We start from the raw sequence: 17557 nt of genomic DNA on the forward strand, positions 1-17557 counted from the left end.
GATGTTATAGCTTAATCAAGTACATTTCTCAAGCGTTCCATGAATGCTTTACAATGGCAAGTATCAAGGTATTTCGCTCTCCTGGTGGTATGATCAAACAAGTTACCTTTCATGGTGCTCGGGCCCTAATAAAGGTTGCAGAAGGATGAAAACATTGAAATAAGAAACACCCACAACAGGCAACATACCCCGTTCCCTGTTCAAGGTCTGTCCTGTTCTCTGCTTCCTCTAGAAAGATAACAAATTGTGGTTGTTATAGGCACAATAACAATGAAAGATGTAAACAAGATCAGTAGCTGATTTTAAGTATACTTGTTAAATGAAAATGGAGAAATGATTGTAAAACCACCTATACAACATAGATGGATGTGTGTACAATACTGCTGTTAACGATACCTGATACTGAATAGCACATTTTCTTTGGAGGGACAGCTTCCAAATCCTGAAATAAGTGGGGGGATTATGCTTTAGTCTGCAAGCAATAGTTGACTACAAGACTAATTCATTGCTGTGACCTCTCACCTGTTGCCCTCTTTGCTGCCGTCGTCTCTTTCTCTCCTGCAGTCTTTCCTCTTCAGGCCTTGGTGATTTAATGACAACATACATTCACCATGAAAACATTCACGTTGGTCTATTGACAGTGAGTACATGTTTTTTTGTGATGCCATTCTAAAGTGTGATATTGAGGGCACTTACGGCATTGGGAAGTTCTGCAGCAGCACAAGACACCACCATCTCCGGATTTGCAGCATGTTTTCCTTTGAAGAAGGAAATGTAGGAAGATTTCAATATGTTTTCAAAAATAACAACTTACTAAAAGCAATGTGTCACAATTTACACTTACCTCTCTGAAATCGCAACTGGCCCCCATTAAATGTACAGAGCGTACTGTATGTGAAGAGGTACTGGTTAATATAATGTCATGCATATTCCCCCAGGATACATTTTTTAAAATCCAAATTGATCTCTTTTGATTGTAGCAATCAACATTTTATAGGTCTAATAATATAATAGGTCTTACCATCAAAACAAACACGCCACAGTTGTTGGAGAAAAATTGCTTTGTTAGGCCCTGAGGCGTGAACAACGTATTTTAATAAAAAGTGGCAAGAAAATATTAAAATGGCAGCAAATGCTATTATGTAATGTCTCACCTGGACATCATCCACACCAAGCTCCCTCCAGGGCCCAGGAGATAGGCTGTGAGCAATGTGCCTGTTCAAATAGTAAGCAGAAGTAAATAAAAGTAACTCGACGACAAGGAACTTTTGATTGAAAAGCATGCATAAACGCTTGGAACAAAGCTTGAACTGAATAAAGAAGAGGTTGTAAATTCAAATAAAAAGTTTTCATAACGGGCTTAAACAGAACTGCCCCACTGGAGATATAAGAGAGAATAAGATACAGAGTTCTGTTCTCATCTGTTTAAGGAATTAAAATAGTTTGAATATGTAATGTAATATTTTAGATCAAATGAAAACAGAACCATTTATTAAAACAAACAAAAGGACAAGTGGTTTAAAACAGAACTACCACTGTCCAGATAGGATGCTGTGAGGTGCCCTAAAAACCTGAAGAGAGGGGTTCTACTTTCATCTCTCCAACCGCTGTCACAGCGGGGATCTAGAAAGAAAATCTCTCTAGCCTGTGGCCTCAGTATCTGTTAAATGTTCACATTCAAATATAACAATACATTGACTTGTGGAATGTTTCTGAAATCCCAACATAGCTGACAAGCATTCAATTATAGCAAAACATTAAAATGCAAAGAGCATCTATGTTGTGTAAGTAAAAAAATAGAAGGAAACATAAAAGGTATTTACACAGAGTATCCAATGTCCAGGTACAAACACTGGCAGAAGAATCCACTCCAGACTGGCTGCATTGACCTGTAAAAGACATCAATAGCTGAATATTAAATGCTCAAACTTTACTCAATAAAGCAAAATGTTTAAACAAATTACCGGCAGATGATCCATGGGGTTCCTCGATGATGGTGGGAACCAAGAGGAAATCACGTAGCTGTCTCCAGCAAACACATTTTCTGCTCTCTGTAACAGTGATAGTTTACTAAATCTCTTACTGTAAAAATATATTGACTATTGAACTAGACTATCCAATCCATTTGAATTAAATATTCCATGAGTGGGGGCCTGTGCGGGAGCCTCTGAATGCTGAGTGGGGGCCTGTGCGGGAGCCTCTGGATGCTGAGTGGGGGCCTGTGCGGGAGCCTCTGAATGCTGAGTGGGGGCCTCTGGGTGCTGAGCGAGGGCTTGAGCAGGGGCTTGAGCAGGGGCTTGAGCAGGGGCTTGAGCAGGGGCTTGAGCAGGGGCTTGAGCGGGGGCCTCTGGGTGCTGAGCGAGGGCCAAAGACTTCTGCACAGGGGCCACAAAGTGTTGTGCAGGGAGAGTAGCATGCTCCTTCTGATGCCTTTCCAAGTGCCTTGTAAATTGCAGTCTATTGATTATGTTGCTGCACAATAGCAGCAATGAAAATGACTTGCCGTCCGACAACTTAACCCACACTTGATTATCTTGTACCCTGTAAGATGGAAATAAAGGGAGTAAGATTCATACTTGTGAAAAATACTTAATTAAAATACGTAATAATACTCAATTAATTTGTGTAAATATGTAAGATAATCACCTTTGTGTTTTATGGATGAATGGCCTTTTATATGATTGTAAATCGTATATTTCTCAGCCACATATTTACAGAAGGGACAGTGAAAAAGTTCACTGTCCGTGCATTTCTGAATGATTGCTGTATCACCATCAACAAGAACACTTATGTGTCTCTATATCAGAGGGGAAAAGAATAGACATACAGTAAGGCACAACATCATTTAAAACCCAGATAAAACATAACTTTTACCATCTGAAAGGTACATGTACAGGTTGTGTGTGTGTGTGTGTGTTTTTACCACATTTCCTTCATCAGGGATGGCCTCAGGAAGAGGAATGATATCAGCCTGGGCTTGACAAGAGGCGTCCATTACACCTGTCATGCACACACACGCAACACACACACACACACACACACACACACACACACACACACACACACACACACACACACACACACACACACACACAGTCAATAAAAGTAACTGTAGGTAACAAATGGACACGGAGAATGAAGGGATGTATCTCAATTATTGATTACCTTCTTTATTTCTCTCACACTAGGGTTTTATTATATTATATTCTAGGGTAGAAACACATAAATACAGCGCATTAGATACTGTGTTTATATACCTGGATTTTCTACTTGAAAATTGCCAAAAACACCACCTGAATGCTATTATTCACACGAGATAAACATGAGGCTTAAGTAACAAGTTACTTGCATGAATAGTTCTATTATCAACTTGCTCGTTTATCCATAAATTAGTTAATAATTTACACGAACAACGAACGGCAACTTACCTCGTGGCAGAAAAGCGCGCAATAAGGGAGTAACGTTCTCCCTCTTACGCCTGGTATTGGGAAAGTGAGTAAGTGGCCCAACGTGGGTGGAGTCAAACGTCGTTTAGCTCCACCCACGTTGAGCCACTCCTCGATCTGCGGGCTGCAGCCAGGGGTTACTCGCTGCAACTATCTAATCACAGCACCGGCAGCAGTCTGTTGTCTACAGAATTATTCTCTTCATATTTTCACTGAGCCTGACCAGACTGGGGCAGATGGCTGACAACACTACTGCGCAGTCCTCCCCAAGGTCAGCTCCATGTATCAGCAGAGAAAGCACCTTTAAGTATCCTAACTCTGGGACTCACAAACAGACTGACGTCCGACGTCCGGATGTCCGACTGTTAACATACTTGTTTTATGTTCGGCATTGTCTCAGTTCTTCTCAGATCTGAGCTGCTTCTAATAAAGCTTTTTCAAACTTAACTCATCTCTGACTTCAGGAAACTCCATCCTTGGTCGACTCACCAAATAATCAAATTGCCGCAACAGCCGTCATATATATAATGTATCCACTGGACACGTAAATCCTCTGGACCAACTGTGGAGCCAAGAATAGAACACTTTGTGGATTTCCGCTCTTCTGGATACTATTGCCCTTGCCCGCACTCTAGCGTTTTTTTAGGGACAAAGCTGAGCAAACAGCGCGTTTGATCTCTTGTACTTAGACTGAGGCAGACCACAAAAACACGAGTCATCTTTTTTCACACTTTGCCTTCTCATAGGGTCTCCAGAGTATTAAAATGATTAAAAAGTTGATTTTGCACAATGTCTCATGTCATCATCCTCTTGAGTGCCTCATTTTGTTCAAGTTGTCTAAAAAACAAATAAAAAAAAGTTTTGAGTTAAAACTGTGATGTGCCTTCGATAAATATTTAAAATGCAACAAAATCTGTTCCGCATATTCAACTTTTCATCACTTTATTGTTTTATCATTGTACAGTTTTGTGATCAGACATTCTGTAAAAGCAACAGAGAGAAGAGAAACAGAAACATGTTCCTTTCAGAGTCACCACGAGCGTCATGCTATTGGCTACAACGATGACAGGAGTCAAAGAGAGAGAGAGAGAGTGCCACAAACAGCGAAACGCAAACAAATACAAAGGCGTTGTTTTCTTCTATTTACACTGTAAACCCCCTCCATCATACGTACACGTGTACGACAACTCGGGCTCAACTTTAAAGTCTGTAAAAAAAAAAAAAAAATCTCTCCTGGCATGTGCACTTTGACGGCAGAGGAGGAGAGTGTGTCTTTATGTATGACAGAGTCCGAGTTCAGTGACTCTGATATAATACAGAGGGTAAAGTGGTGCGCAGAGATGGTTTCTGGTGGAATGGGAAGTGAAGAGGATACAAATTACTCTGGAGCAGAGTAATGGCAGAGGACAGTGTGGAGGAGGATACAGTAAACTATTCATTCATTCATTCATTAAACCCCTGGAGAATCGAGGTTGATAGGCACCTGTCCCTTCTTTATAGAGCTACACACTCTCTCACCAACTTCATTTTTTGTGCAAAAATGACCGTCATTATATATCATCAAAAAACAAAACAACAAAAACTAAAAAAAATCTGACCCCATTAAGTGTATACCTGAAGGGCTGCGAAAGCTCTGCCTATAGATTCTTAACATCTTAGATTCTTCATTTTCTTTTATTGTGGGAGTGAAAAACATCTTGCAAGTAAGTCAGACGAGAGTTTTAAAAGGTCCAGAATGTAACATATTTAAATCGAATCTACTTAGAAGTGTGTCCATATTAGTGTATAATCACTTTAAATTAAGAACAATTTGGTTTGTGTAGCTTTAGTTTAAGCCTCCTGTCCATTAGCAAGGGGCCCTGTTTTATGGAGACAACCATCTTTTGCCACCATGTTTCAACAACAGCCTAAATATAAAAAAAAAAACACAAAACAGCTGGATCATGCTTTTCACTTTTTGAAGCAGAACTTATGACACAAACAAAAAACACCATAGTGCCCTTCCGTACTTGGGAAAGGGAGGAGTCCTCCATTTGTTAAAGTCTGCAGCCTCACCATTATGGCACTTTTCCATTATAAAGTGCTTTTTGGTACTTGCTGAACAGAATGGCAGCCACTGATTGGTCACTGGAAGAGTCATGAGCGCAACATCCAACACAAAAATCAAACCGAACAATGCTGGACTGTAGATCAGTTAACGACTTAAAAAAAATCCGTCTAAAATCTCAATATTTCACAGAGGATTCTGGTGTATTTAGTGACAGCACTGCTGATTTTGACTCACAGCAGTTTTGTGCAGCTGTGCTATGACGACCCCACGATACAATACTAATGCAAAATGACGAGCCTGACGCCAAACGGAGCAGAGTCGAGCCGAGCCATGCTAGAACTGTATAGTGGAAAAGTGCCATTAGATGCCACCAACTCTTACACACTGAACCTTTTGAAGCTGGCAGTTGATTAGCTTAGTAAAAAGACTGAAAAAAGCATATGCATATGCTGGCATGCCTAAAGGTCAACTATTAAAATTGTTATTAATTCAAGAAATCTGCCGTCAGTGAAGTACTGCTAAAATCTGTGTTTAATAGCTAAATATTCAAGTGTCACTCACAGTAAATCTAGGAGAAACTTTTCCAGGATCCCAAAATACTTCATCAATCAGGAGCCAGTACTCCACAAAGAGGTGTTCTTCTAAAGTTGTGAAGTTATGGTGCATTCAGAGCATGTCAGAGGAAGTCGGAGATCGGAATTGGGAGTATTGACACCTTCGAGTTGACCACGTTCCAATTAAGAATTCATCATGAACATGGATGTGAACGTATCTCATCGCAAGCCGCTGTTAGCATTACAATTCAAATAAAACAGTTTGGGATAGCAGAGAAATATGATTGAAGTGCAATTAAACGTAAAAGTAGCAGTGTTTGTACCAGTGGCAGCCATCTTGGAATCCCATGTTGGGGTTTGTGAGGTTGCTCCGACTAACCAAGTTGGAAATCTGAGTTGAGGGGATGTTGCTGTAGAGGCAACACCGCCCTCAACTCAGAAATTCTGACTTCCAACTACAACTGGAATGCACCATTAAGCTGGCCATCACTGAATCATTAGGTGACAGGAAGGGAACACTAACAGCAGCAGCAGAGCAAAAGACGCGATCACTGACGGCAGCGCTCAAACTGGGGGCCACATGAACTTCCAGTCTGGTCAAGAGGGGGCTGATCGCATGAAAAAAAAACAAAAAAAACAGTCCATGTGTTCAGATGGGGTGGGTGACATGAGCTCAAAATTATATCATGATATTCCATTCCGACATAGCAATGCCAACAGCTGTTATTAATATTTTGCATAATTTCACAACAAAAGTGTTTGTTTTGATACGGAATGATACATAGTTCAAAATAAAGGACATCAGAACAGACATTTAGGTGGCGAGTTTGAATTAGAGGTATCTGGTCATTGGATTTTGTTAGTTTTAAACGGTGCTGAATTGTCTTTATGGTAAGCTTAGCTAAAGTAATTAGCAGCCAGTGATACAAGATTGCTCAAAAGCAAATTCGTGCATTTCACAACTTACCTCTTTTTAACTATATGCTTGTTTATTAGCTTCAGTAAAGTATATTGTTTGCCTTTAAGTTGTGAACACCAACAAGTCACATTTTTTATATTCTAAAGGCATTTTTAAGATTTTTCAGATGGCAACTACCTTGATGCAAAACAAAAGGTTGCAATGCAGGAATTTGTCTCCATGGAAACATCAACTTTATAAATGTAACGAGAAAACTGGATTACAAACACGAGCTCTGTCAAAATGCTATCTACCACTCCTGGTAGAAACACATAGCCCATCTCACCACCTTCTTCACATTATACACAAACTGTATCATACATCAGATTCAAACTCAAAGAAACTCGATATTTCCCCAAACAGAAATGGTCGTCTGAAACACTTCATTTGACTGCATAGTTCAGCAGACACGCCGCACTGCTAAGGCTACACTGATGCCACAGTTTGATGAGTTATTACTGGAAATGCTCCAAAACACATCTGTGTGTTGTAGACGGTCAAATTAAAGAAAAAAAAAGAAAAATGTTACTGCTCCTGTTTTGACTGAAGCTTTTTCATTTTCTCCTGGTGCCAGGGGGCAAAGGGTTCGTGGTACCGTTCACAGCCGTTCTGAATCATTTAGGAGAAATGGAGCGATAATTCCGCTTTAATAAAAGACCCATTGTTTTAGAGGAAAAAGCTAATATTTTGATTACAGCAGTGGTTAACATGGTCACACCAGGACATGGAAACTCAAGTAAAAATAATAGAACATTTAATTTATCCTTACTTGTGGTACAATGTAAAAGCATCATTTCCATCCATACTATTTAGACACATTAAAGTTAACACCATAACCACAGTTAGACGCTCCAATCCTTCCCTGATCTCAAGTCTCTGACATGAAAGTAGAAAAAGCAAAAAAAACAAACTGATTTTACATAAGAAAATTAGCGGAGAACGATTTCCCAGGAGATGACAGAGAGAAAGAAATTAAAATAAAAACCTAGATAAGTTAAAGAGTCTCAACACAAACTGGAAAGACGAAAAAAAAATGTGCAGAAACCGTCTTCTCACAAGCTTTGGCCCACTGTGTTTGTGTGCAAGGTGAAACAGCAGAAGACAAACTGTCCCATCAGAGCAGAACTCGCTCCGAATCTCTTTCCTGGAGGGAGAGGAGGAAGGGGAGGGGGGAGAAGCATGGGAGAGAGAGACAAACGGCTGGTTCAGCTCTGTCACTTGCTGTTCTTCTCTGTAACACCAGTGGGTGGGGCTGTTGTGCCATTAAAAACACCCCTCTTGTTCCCTCGACACACAAGTCAGTGCTTGCTGGACATGAATAATAAAAAATATATATATAAAAAAAAAAAAGAAAAGAAAAAAAACTGACAAACCCACGAAAAAACAAAACAAAATCAGCAGCAATCGTGCCGCCTCAGTCGATCTTAACTGCAGCATAGATTTTCCTGATGAACATGTAAGCTGCGTAGAAGCCGATCGTGCCCGTTAACAACCAGAAGGACAAAACCATCAGGGCTGTGTAGCCGAAGTACAAGAGCGAGGGGATGAACTCCACAATGTCCAGCTGGTGAGAAAAAAAGAAGAGGAGGAAGAGGGGAGTCAGTTTCTCTTTTTAGTTTTCAAATCACTGAAGGAGTTTTCTGTTCACTTTAGTAAGATTTTCACCTACAGTGGAATCACACTGCTTTTTACCTTGTTGATGAAGTAGAAGACAGCGTAAATGAGGACGTAGAAAGCTGAGCCTCCTGAAACCAGGAAAGTTCTCCACCACCACCGGTAATCCTGAGAGACAGAGACAACACAGCACAGGTGTGTATGTAAGATAAGCTTCAGGTGGGATCAATAGAGTGGCACAGTGAAGGCACAGTAATAATGTTAGCCCATAAATAATCCAAGTCATGATCCAGTGAAACAGACTTAACATGTTGGCTGTAGTTTGTGTTGCTATAAATTTAATGTTCACACATTGATTGGTCACCATATTCCTGAACCCCATTGAGAATATTTGGAAAGTGCTGGAGAAGACTTGATACAGCCGTCCAACTCTACTATCACAAAACAACATTTATTTTTCTTTCGGCTTCTCCCTATATAGGGGTCACCACAGTGAATGATCTGCATTACTGATTTGGCAGAGATGGATGCCCTTCCTGACGTAGCCCTCATATTTATCTGGGCTTGAAATAAATGTTGTGACTTTGCATACGCTGACAAAAACAAAACATATACTGTACATAAAAAAATATGAAAGAACATTCAGGGTTCCCACACGTAGGATGATATCAAATTCAATGACTGTCCAGGACCAATTTCCTCAAATTCAAGGACCAAATGTGCTGACACAGCTTAAGCTGGGGTCAAGTTGAGGGCAACTTAAGAGTCGCTTCTCCCACGATGGCCTCCACTTTATTGTTGATCACCCTTGGGATCTTGGTCAAAGTCAGTCTTTGTAATTTTCTTTGGCGATACAGAGATTTTGGAATTTTCATTTCCCAGGTTTGTCCTGTGTAGGCCTGGTCTATGTACATCAAACAATGCTGGGCATGAAACAGTAGGTGGCGTCATAATAAACAGGGAAAACATTTACATAAATATTAGGGATGCACCGATTGATCTGCCAGTGACCGGAACCAGCCGATTTTCGCGAGAGAGAGAGAGCAAGCGAGTGCGAGAGAGTGAGGTCTGCGCTCTTGTTCATTAGTTCATTTACTTATTTTTGTGTAGATATGTGTTGTGAAATATGTTTAAACTTAAATAAGTTATGTCTCGTTGTATTAGTTTGTCCTGTTATTGACGTCATGCTGTCATCACCTGACAGTCTGGCTGATTGAAAGCCCTACAGATGCAGCAGATGCAATGCACCCCAGATGCGTGATGCAAATACTATGAGAATATATTCGAATATCTGTGTTTTTTGGAGGGAATATTCAAATATAAGTTTTGAGCATTTTGACAGACCTAGTAAGAATGTCTTCTGGGGCCATGTGAACCTGTACTAGTGTGGAGTTATTCTACAGTATTCATGTCAGCAAAATAGACAATTTTTGCTGACATGAATACCGAATAGACCGTGAAACCGTTCATCCGTTTGTATTACTATGTTAAAATGTTCTATTAAAGAAAAGATGCAAAAATATATATCTTGTATTCTGTAAAGTGGTTTAAAAAATTTAAATCGGAATCGGCTAAAATCGGTATAGGCAGGTCAAACGTCTTGAAAAATCGGAATCGGCCCCAAAAATGGCAACTTAACTTTTTTCTTGCACATTATTCAAGCACTTTCAATGACACGTCTAGGGTAATTTTCACAAACTTTCAAGGATTTCAAGGATTATACATACCACCCAAGGTCATACAGTTCTTGCACGTCTTCATACGTTGATCTTACCTCTGCACAGAGCTGGAAATAAACCATGACGATGCTGATCTGAGAGCAGGAAACCACCAGGATGATGAAAACCAGGAAGAGGAAGCCAAAGAGGTAATAGAACTGATTCTCCCAGATGGCCTGTAGGGGGCGACACCCAAACAAAGATGTACTCAAGTTTCAGTGAATATGAGGATTAACCTCTTCTACACAGTTAAAACACAGATGGATCAAACAGCAGGAGTGGGAGAAAAACGTCACAGCGCACTCATTGAAAAGTGGCACCAGAGCGTCAGCGTGATTATGTAAACAAAAAAAACATGTACAGCAGAAAATCTACAGATTCAAGCGGTACCATTTTTATCACTCTATGACCAAGATTCGCGGATCCAGCCACAAAAAAAGAGCAAAACAACAACTGACTTTCAAGAAATACAAGCAGAAATGTTGTCTTACCTTTGCTGTTTATCAAAACAAGTTATTTCCACCAGAACAAAACAACTTCTAATGAAGAACTACACTTTACAGTAGAGCTGAAACGATGAATCGATGAATCGATTATTAATCGATTATTATATTAATTGGCAACGTAAATATGAATATTTTCTTAGTTTCCTTGCTCTACATAAAGACATCATTCAAACTGAATAATTTAGGTTTGTGGACAAAACAAGACATTCAAGAACATCGTCATTTCCAGGTTTGACGAACACTGATCAACGTTTTGTAACATTTTATGACATTTTATGGACCAACCGATTCATCGATTAATCGAGAAAATAATCGACAGATTAATCGATTACAAAAATAATCGTTAATTGCAGCTATACTTTCCAGCATGCTTTGGGAACAAATCCCGGTCTGATTTATCATTACAGAGCGACATAAGATCCTTCTGATTAGAGAAGGGCGAATGTAGCACAAATGCGTCATATGCATTTATGTCCTTTTGACTCGCTAATGAAGTGATTCACACGCATTTGGAGACTGGGGTCTGATTTTGCCGGTTTAGAGGTTTAAAACGATCTGTCAATCACCCAAATAGACCAAGGTAAGCCAGAGCTATGGCGCTGCGTAACTGAAGACGCTGCAGAGTCACAGAGTTTATATTACGCACCGCTTAATAACAACTTAATAACAACTTAATAACAAGGGAGCATCGATTTACAGCGAGTTATGATAGTGTTTTTGTTTTTTTCAAAACAAGTTCTTTTTAGACCTGTAGTGACATATAAATAAAATAAAATGGGTTTTTAATAATTTGGTACCCAAGAAATCTCAAATGGCACAGATGGTGCCAAGCTGTGCCAAAAGAGAGAACGCCCAGACATCTCTTTAGTAAAACCTCTGTAATTTCACTCTGCTTCATTTAAGCAGCATCAAACTGTGCACAGCTCATGTCCACATGTTACATGACCTCCATGTGTTTTTAAGCTCCTCCTGCATATTTTAAAGGTGTTATTTGCTTTAAAATGCAATATTTTTTTAGGCGAGAGAAAAAAATCCTTCAGTTATGCTGTGTTCCATGTACATTCACTCTGACACAGTGGCATCTACAGTGAAATTTATACCTCTGGTGGAAGTGTTATCTTTATTTTAATACCAAGATAATCCACATAGAGCTTGTAACTGCAGAGGTTTACTCTATTTAGTTTGAGCATGTCATTTTCGTACAGGGACTCCAAAAAGAGGGTCAGTGAATATAGATAAATTATTCTTAATCTAAGAAGAGAGGGGGTCTGTCATTACAAATATAAAATATTATAGTGTGGCCTTTGAGATGTCCAAGCTTACAAAACACTGGGATGAAATTGATGCTGGTCTGGACTGGGTCCTGATTGAGCGGGAGCTCACTTCCCCCTTTAAACCCATTGAGGTACTTGCACAAATAGTCAAACATGAGAAGAACAAAATGATCAACCCCATTCTAGAACATTCGAAAAATTGTTTGGAAAGAGGTGCATAAGAGATGTAAAATTTGTCAGTATACTCAAAAATATGCACCCATATGGTATAATCCAAAAATAAAGATAGATAGACAGACTGTCTACTGGGCTCAGTGGTTAAGAAAGGGTATTAGAATTATAGAAGATTTATTTGAAAATGGTAATTTTCTTTCATATACCAGATTTAAGGAAAAATTTCCTTTAGAGGGCGGAGGCCACTTTTGGAAATATTTACAAATCAGACACTGTATTAAGGAGGTTGTTCCCACTGGTCAGGAAAAGGGTCCAGTTGAATGTTATGTACAGCTACCTAAAATGCATCATAAAGCATCAAAATGGTATGATGTGTCCTTGGACAGGCAGTAATGGTTGTAGTAATCTCAAGCGAATATGGGAGAAGGATTTGTCTTGTACTCTGGATGAAAAAACATGGGAGGGGATTCTTTCCAACACTGAAAAATATGTAATTTTCTTACAAGAGGCAAATTTATTCAGTATAAAATAATTCACAGATATTATTTTATTTTCGAGACTAAATAGAATGGGTTTGCTTGACAATGATCTATGCTGGAAGTGTGGGGGAAAAAGTGGTACATTTGTACATGCATTATGGGAATGTTCGAAGATCTTTCCCCTGTGGAAAAATGTTTTAGATTATATAGGCAAATGGTTGAATTGCGAACTTTCCAGATCGCCAAGACTATGGGCCTGATTTATTAAAGCTTTGCACGTGCAAAAACGTGTGCAAACTGGATTGCACACGCAGATTTGCGTTGATGCTGATCTACTAACAGGGCGCAACGAGGACAGCGTCCCTCAGACATGCAAAATAGCACTCGCAACCCATTTAGCGTTCTTGCCTTAATGCATATGCAATATGGGGCGTTTACACGCTATTTTGTGTGTGATGGGAGGAGAAAATGTAAATATGTTATTTTAGCACGCGCAAAGTGATTTATCAAACCTGAGACTGATTGCGGTGCTTATTTCTGCGTCTATATTTAGCACGTTTGAAAGGCAGGTCTTAACTAACACAGCGGTGCTCACACATGGCGGGGGTTATATATAGTTATATTATATTTGTAAATCAGGAAATTCATTTCCAGAGCATGTTCAACTACGCGTTCACAGATGACGCACATTCATTTCTTATTTGGTATATCTGAATAAATTAAATATAGATATCCATAGGAGAAATGCGTGTTTGTACTGGTATGGGCTTACCTTGGTCTGCAGTTTGTGGTTCAAGGAGGGGTCGTACCTATGTTACCCGGTTAAGACCGGAGGAGAACGGGGAACCCCACTTTACCTTAACGGGTCCAGCTCTAACCTGGTCTACTCTCGGTGCACGGCGAAGCGCAGGTGGCACAGTTCGCAAACCTCACCAAAACCTCACAGGCAGGTTTCCACAGTTCCAGCCACATTTAAATGCAATAAATAACTATCACTATATAATGTAACTATCTGAATCAGCTATAGATAGATCTATATCGATTGTCCTGTCGCCTCTGACGTCAGATCAAAGGCTGTTGGCACGCGTAATGGAACCTAACCTGACTGAATGAACACAGATGAAACCAGGGACGGACTGGGACTAAAAAGCCGTTGTGATGATCCGCTTTATTTATTTACTTATTGACACAAAAGTCACTCATCCATTGAAAGTAGACCTATGTGTAATCTTGAGAGAAACAGCAGAGTGCTCCCTGGCAGCTGTCAGTGAGCTGCAGGTGAGTCAGGAGGAGAGCGCAGCACCGTCTTCTTTTTTCTTTTACGGTAACATCTATAGTCCATAGTTTTCTTTGTTTGATACGTCAGGTAATGATGGAGCTGTCCAAAATACAGATGCAGGATTAAAATAATAATAATATAAAAAGGGGGGGACAAGGACGTCATATATGCCTCGATCCCAGTTATCTGCTCATCGCAGAACGTCACTTTCTGTTCAGTGGGTACAAATTTCATTCTGCGCTTCCGTTGAGTCTGCTCTTTCTCCATGTGGACAACTCTTGACTAGCGCAGAATCCTCATTTAAATAGGGCGGTCTCTACCACTTCTGCGCCTGTAGTCAATTGCAGCCGCACTCTTAGTAGTTCACCCGCAAAACGTAATCCAGTAACAGGTGTAGTCTTTCTGCTCGCGCAAGCAATTTAGTGCTCTCTATATGGAATCTTAGTAAATCAGGCCCTATGTCTCCTAGGAGACCAAACAATGGTACCACACTTGAACAAACATACCCTAACCATAACCCTTGTTTAAGAAGCCCTGAAGTTTCGAAACAAACAGTTCAGCCATTGCTGAGAACGCTGTGTGTTATTGTAATCTCGGGCTCAGCGAGATCTCTGAAAATCCCGTTATAGTTACGTAAACAGCGGTTCTCTGGAACAGCCGATCGTCCTGCTCCGGGCACTAGTCCGGGCACATCCGGTTACTAACATTGAACCACAGAAGAAGAATAACATTCGTTGTGGAGGTGTTTCGCGAGCGTCAGTGTCTTCTGACTCTGGGTCTGACTCCGGGTCAAAGTCATAAAAGGGACTGTGGCGGGGAGTCGTGAAGAAGCTATTTTTAAACATTGTTAAAACAATGGTTTGATAATGAGGAGCAGTGCATCCACCGTTCCAGAAGGGGGAGCTACGCTTCTGAGAGCGGATACTGGCCAATCACAACACAGTCTGTCTTCTCAGGCGAGATTTATGTCTGAAATAGCGCGGCTGACAAGTGCTTCAAAAAGGACAGATTTCTATCGGCTCGTTTCCAGCAACTAGGAGGTTTTTAACCATAAAAACAAGTTAATATATGTAAGTAGACCTCCATAACTAACATATATGTGCAACAGGACGACTCTATGTGACCTTTAAGCAACCAACTTTCTATTTCTCAGTGACATGACAAGTGATCTAAACTTTGTGGATGATGTGACAATAAGGATGGTTATAATTGAATTTGCAGAGCTTTGACATTCATATTCATGCAACTGACACATTTAGGACAGTTAAATAATGATCAAAGATTAGCTACAGCTGCGTCACATTGGGTGACTGATGTAGTAGTGAATAAAGTCTGGCTGTGGTGTTTTCCATGGAACCCAACAGACTGAAAGATACTTTTGCTCAACGCCGGTTTCTATTTGGCTGCTCCAGTTTGTTGGCTTCCACAGAAACTTTAACTACCATGGTGGCGGCTAGTCTCTGCATTATGTCTACAGTTATATTATTTATTCAACGACAATGAAACTAATCATTAAATCTAACTGTATTTGCCCAAAAAGAAACCTAACCATTGTGGGAAAATACCTGTACCTAATCTGTCTGTGTCTGTTTAAAACCCTGAACATGTGTGTGCTTGTTTTTTCATGGTAATGACAGTTTTGCAAAATCCTAGTCGTGGTAGACCGTGACACCAGTGACGAAACCACAGAAAAACTCACCACTTACTTATCCTCTGAAAAATAATAAAACGTCTCTCGGTATTAAGACAGTGCCACATAAAAGGAATACACACACAACAATATAATTAAAAGAAGACCTGAGCAGTTTTACTCACACTGAAAATGAAGAAGAGCTCGATGAACATGGCACCAAATGGCAGGATCCCAGCCATCAAGATTCTAGTGGGACAAAAAAAAAAGAAACATTTATACTGGAAAAATTAGAGCAATTTTTAAAGTTAAAACCACACACAGTTAAAGTTTCAACACTTACCCTACAAACTTGTTCATGTACCAGCGCTGTTCTGGAACTTGCCGTGGGATCTGATTGGTGCGCACTGGGTTATCGTATGGCTGTTTGCGGAAGCCAAAGTAGTAACCCAAGTAGACCAAAGGCATAGAGATGCCGAACCACATGCACAGCAGGGCCAGCATAGTGGTGAAGGGAACCTGGTGTGGAGCGAGAGCAGAGGGGAAGATTAAGGACAATGTTTAATGCCATTTTATTTATAACCTTTAGAACTGAACGTGAATCAAAAAATGTACTTGACACAAACAAGAACCTAATGTAGAACAAATCAGACATCAAGGAAGAATATATTCTGTGTTGAAGTGAATTACGCTATTCAAACTTTTGTTGCTGAACTTAATTTTATTTGACATCACACCATAATGGTGAATTCCGGAGACTCACCGCTCCAGATGAATGTTCTCCCCAGATGAAACAGTTGAGGATGAAGCAGATTCCAAACACCACTGCAGGATACAAAGTTGCGGTCTGCAGAGGAGAATGAGAAGCTCAGCTGTTTTGTTTGACACTGATGACACCATGAAAATACTCATTAATTTAGACATAAAATGTCAACGGCCATGTTTGCAAAACCAAAAAAAACATTGGGTAGGCATTAAAAAAGACCATTCACACTATGCAGTTTCCAAGCACTTAAGCTGGGATATCATCACTTTAGCTTTCTATTATCTCATATTTAGTTAAGTTATTTTATGTATTTTACTTTTCTTGTAAAGGTCTCGACATTGCTTTTAGGGATGCACCGATCCAATATTTGTATTGGCTATCGGCCCTGATATTTAATTTTAAAAAGTTCCCCGAGTCACTTTAACCTCTTCTTCACGGTTGCCCCCGGGATCGGGGGCAGCGTCAGACGCAGCGACAAAAGCGTCATAAAACGATATCTTACTTCAACAAACACAGACATGCTGCATACCTGAGAAACTCAGCTAGAAGCTCATATAAATCATTCTTATGTTCACGAAACACAGTTAAAACACCGATTGATCAAACAGCAGGAGCGGAAAAAAACCGTCACAGCGCACACATTGAAAAGCGGCACTGGAGCGCCAGCGTGATTATGTAAACAAAAAAACACGTGTCGGCTGGACAGCGGAGAATCTACAGATTCCAGCGGTACAATTTTTATCACTCTACGACCAAGATTCACGGATCCAGCCCCAAAATAAGAGCAAAACAACAACTGACTTTCAAGAACTACAACCAGAAATATTGTCTTACCTTTGCTGTTTATCAAAACAAATTATTTCCACCGGAACAAAACCCATTCTAATGAAGACCTACACTTCCCAGCATGCTTTGGGGACAAATCCCGGTCTGATTGATCATTACAGAGCGACATTGGATCGTTCTGATTAGAGAAAGGCGAATGTCCGCCCAAATGCGTCATATGCATTTATGTCCTTTTGACTCGCTAATGAAGTGATTCACACGCATATGGAGACCGGGGTCTGATTCTACCGGTTTAGACGTTTAAAACGAGCTGTCAATCACCC

The 17557-nt window shown here is 40.2% G+C and overlaps 1 protein-coding gene across 1 annotated transcript in view; it reads right to left on the reverse strand.

The window, feature by feature from the left end:
• Nucleotides 1–8049: 8049 nt before the first annotated feature.
• tm9sf4 (transmembrane 9 superfamily protein member 4) overlaps nt 8050–17557 on the reverse strand; it is a gene marked incomplete at its 5' end in the record, with an annotated part of 36190 nt that continues 26682 nt past the window's right edge. The window contains 6 exons of the mRNA XM_083891748.1: nt 8050–8572; nt 8701–8790; nt 10397–10516; nt 15868–15931; nt 16026–16201; nt 16446–16529. Coding sequence (XP_083747874.1) covers nt 8423–8572; nt 8701–8790; nt 10397–10516; nt 15868–15931; nt 16026–16201; nt 16446–16529 — 684 coding nt within the window. The remainder of the gene's footprint in view (nt 8573–8700; nt 8791–10396; nt 10517–15867; nt 15932–16025; nt 16202–16445; nt 16530–17557) is intronic.

Source organism: Microchirus variegatus (assembly GCF_963457635.1).
Source record: "Microchirus variegatus genome assembly, chromosome: 6".
NCBI classification, from domain to species: Eukaryota; Metazoa; Chordata; class Actinopteri; order Pleuronectiformes; family Soleidae; genus Microchirus; species Microchirus variegatus.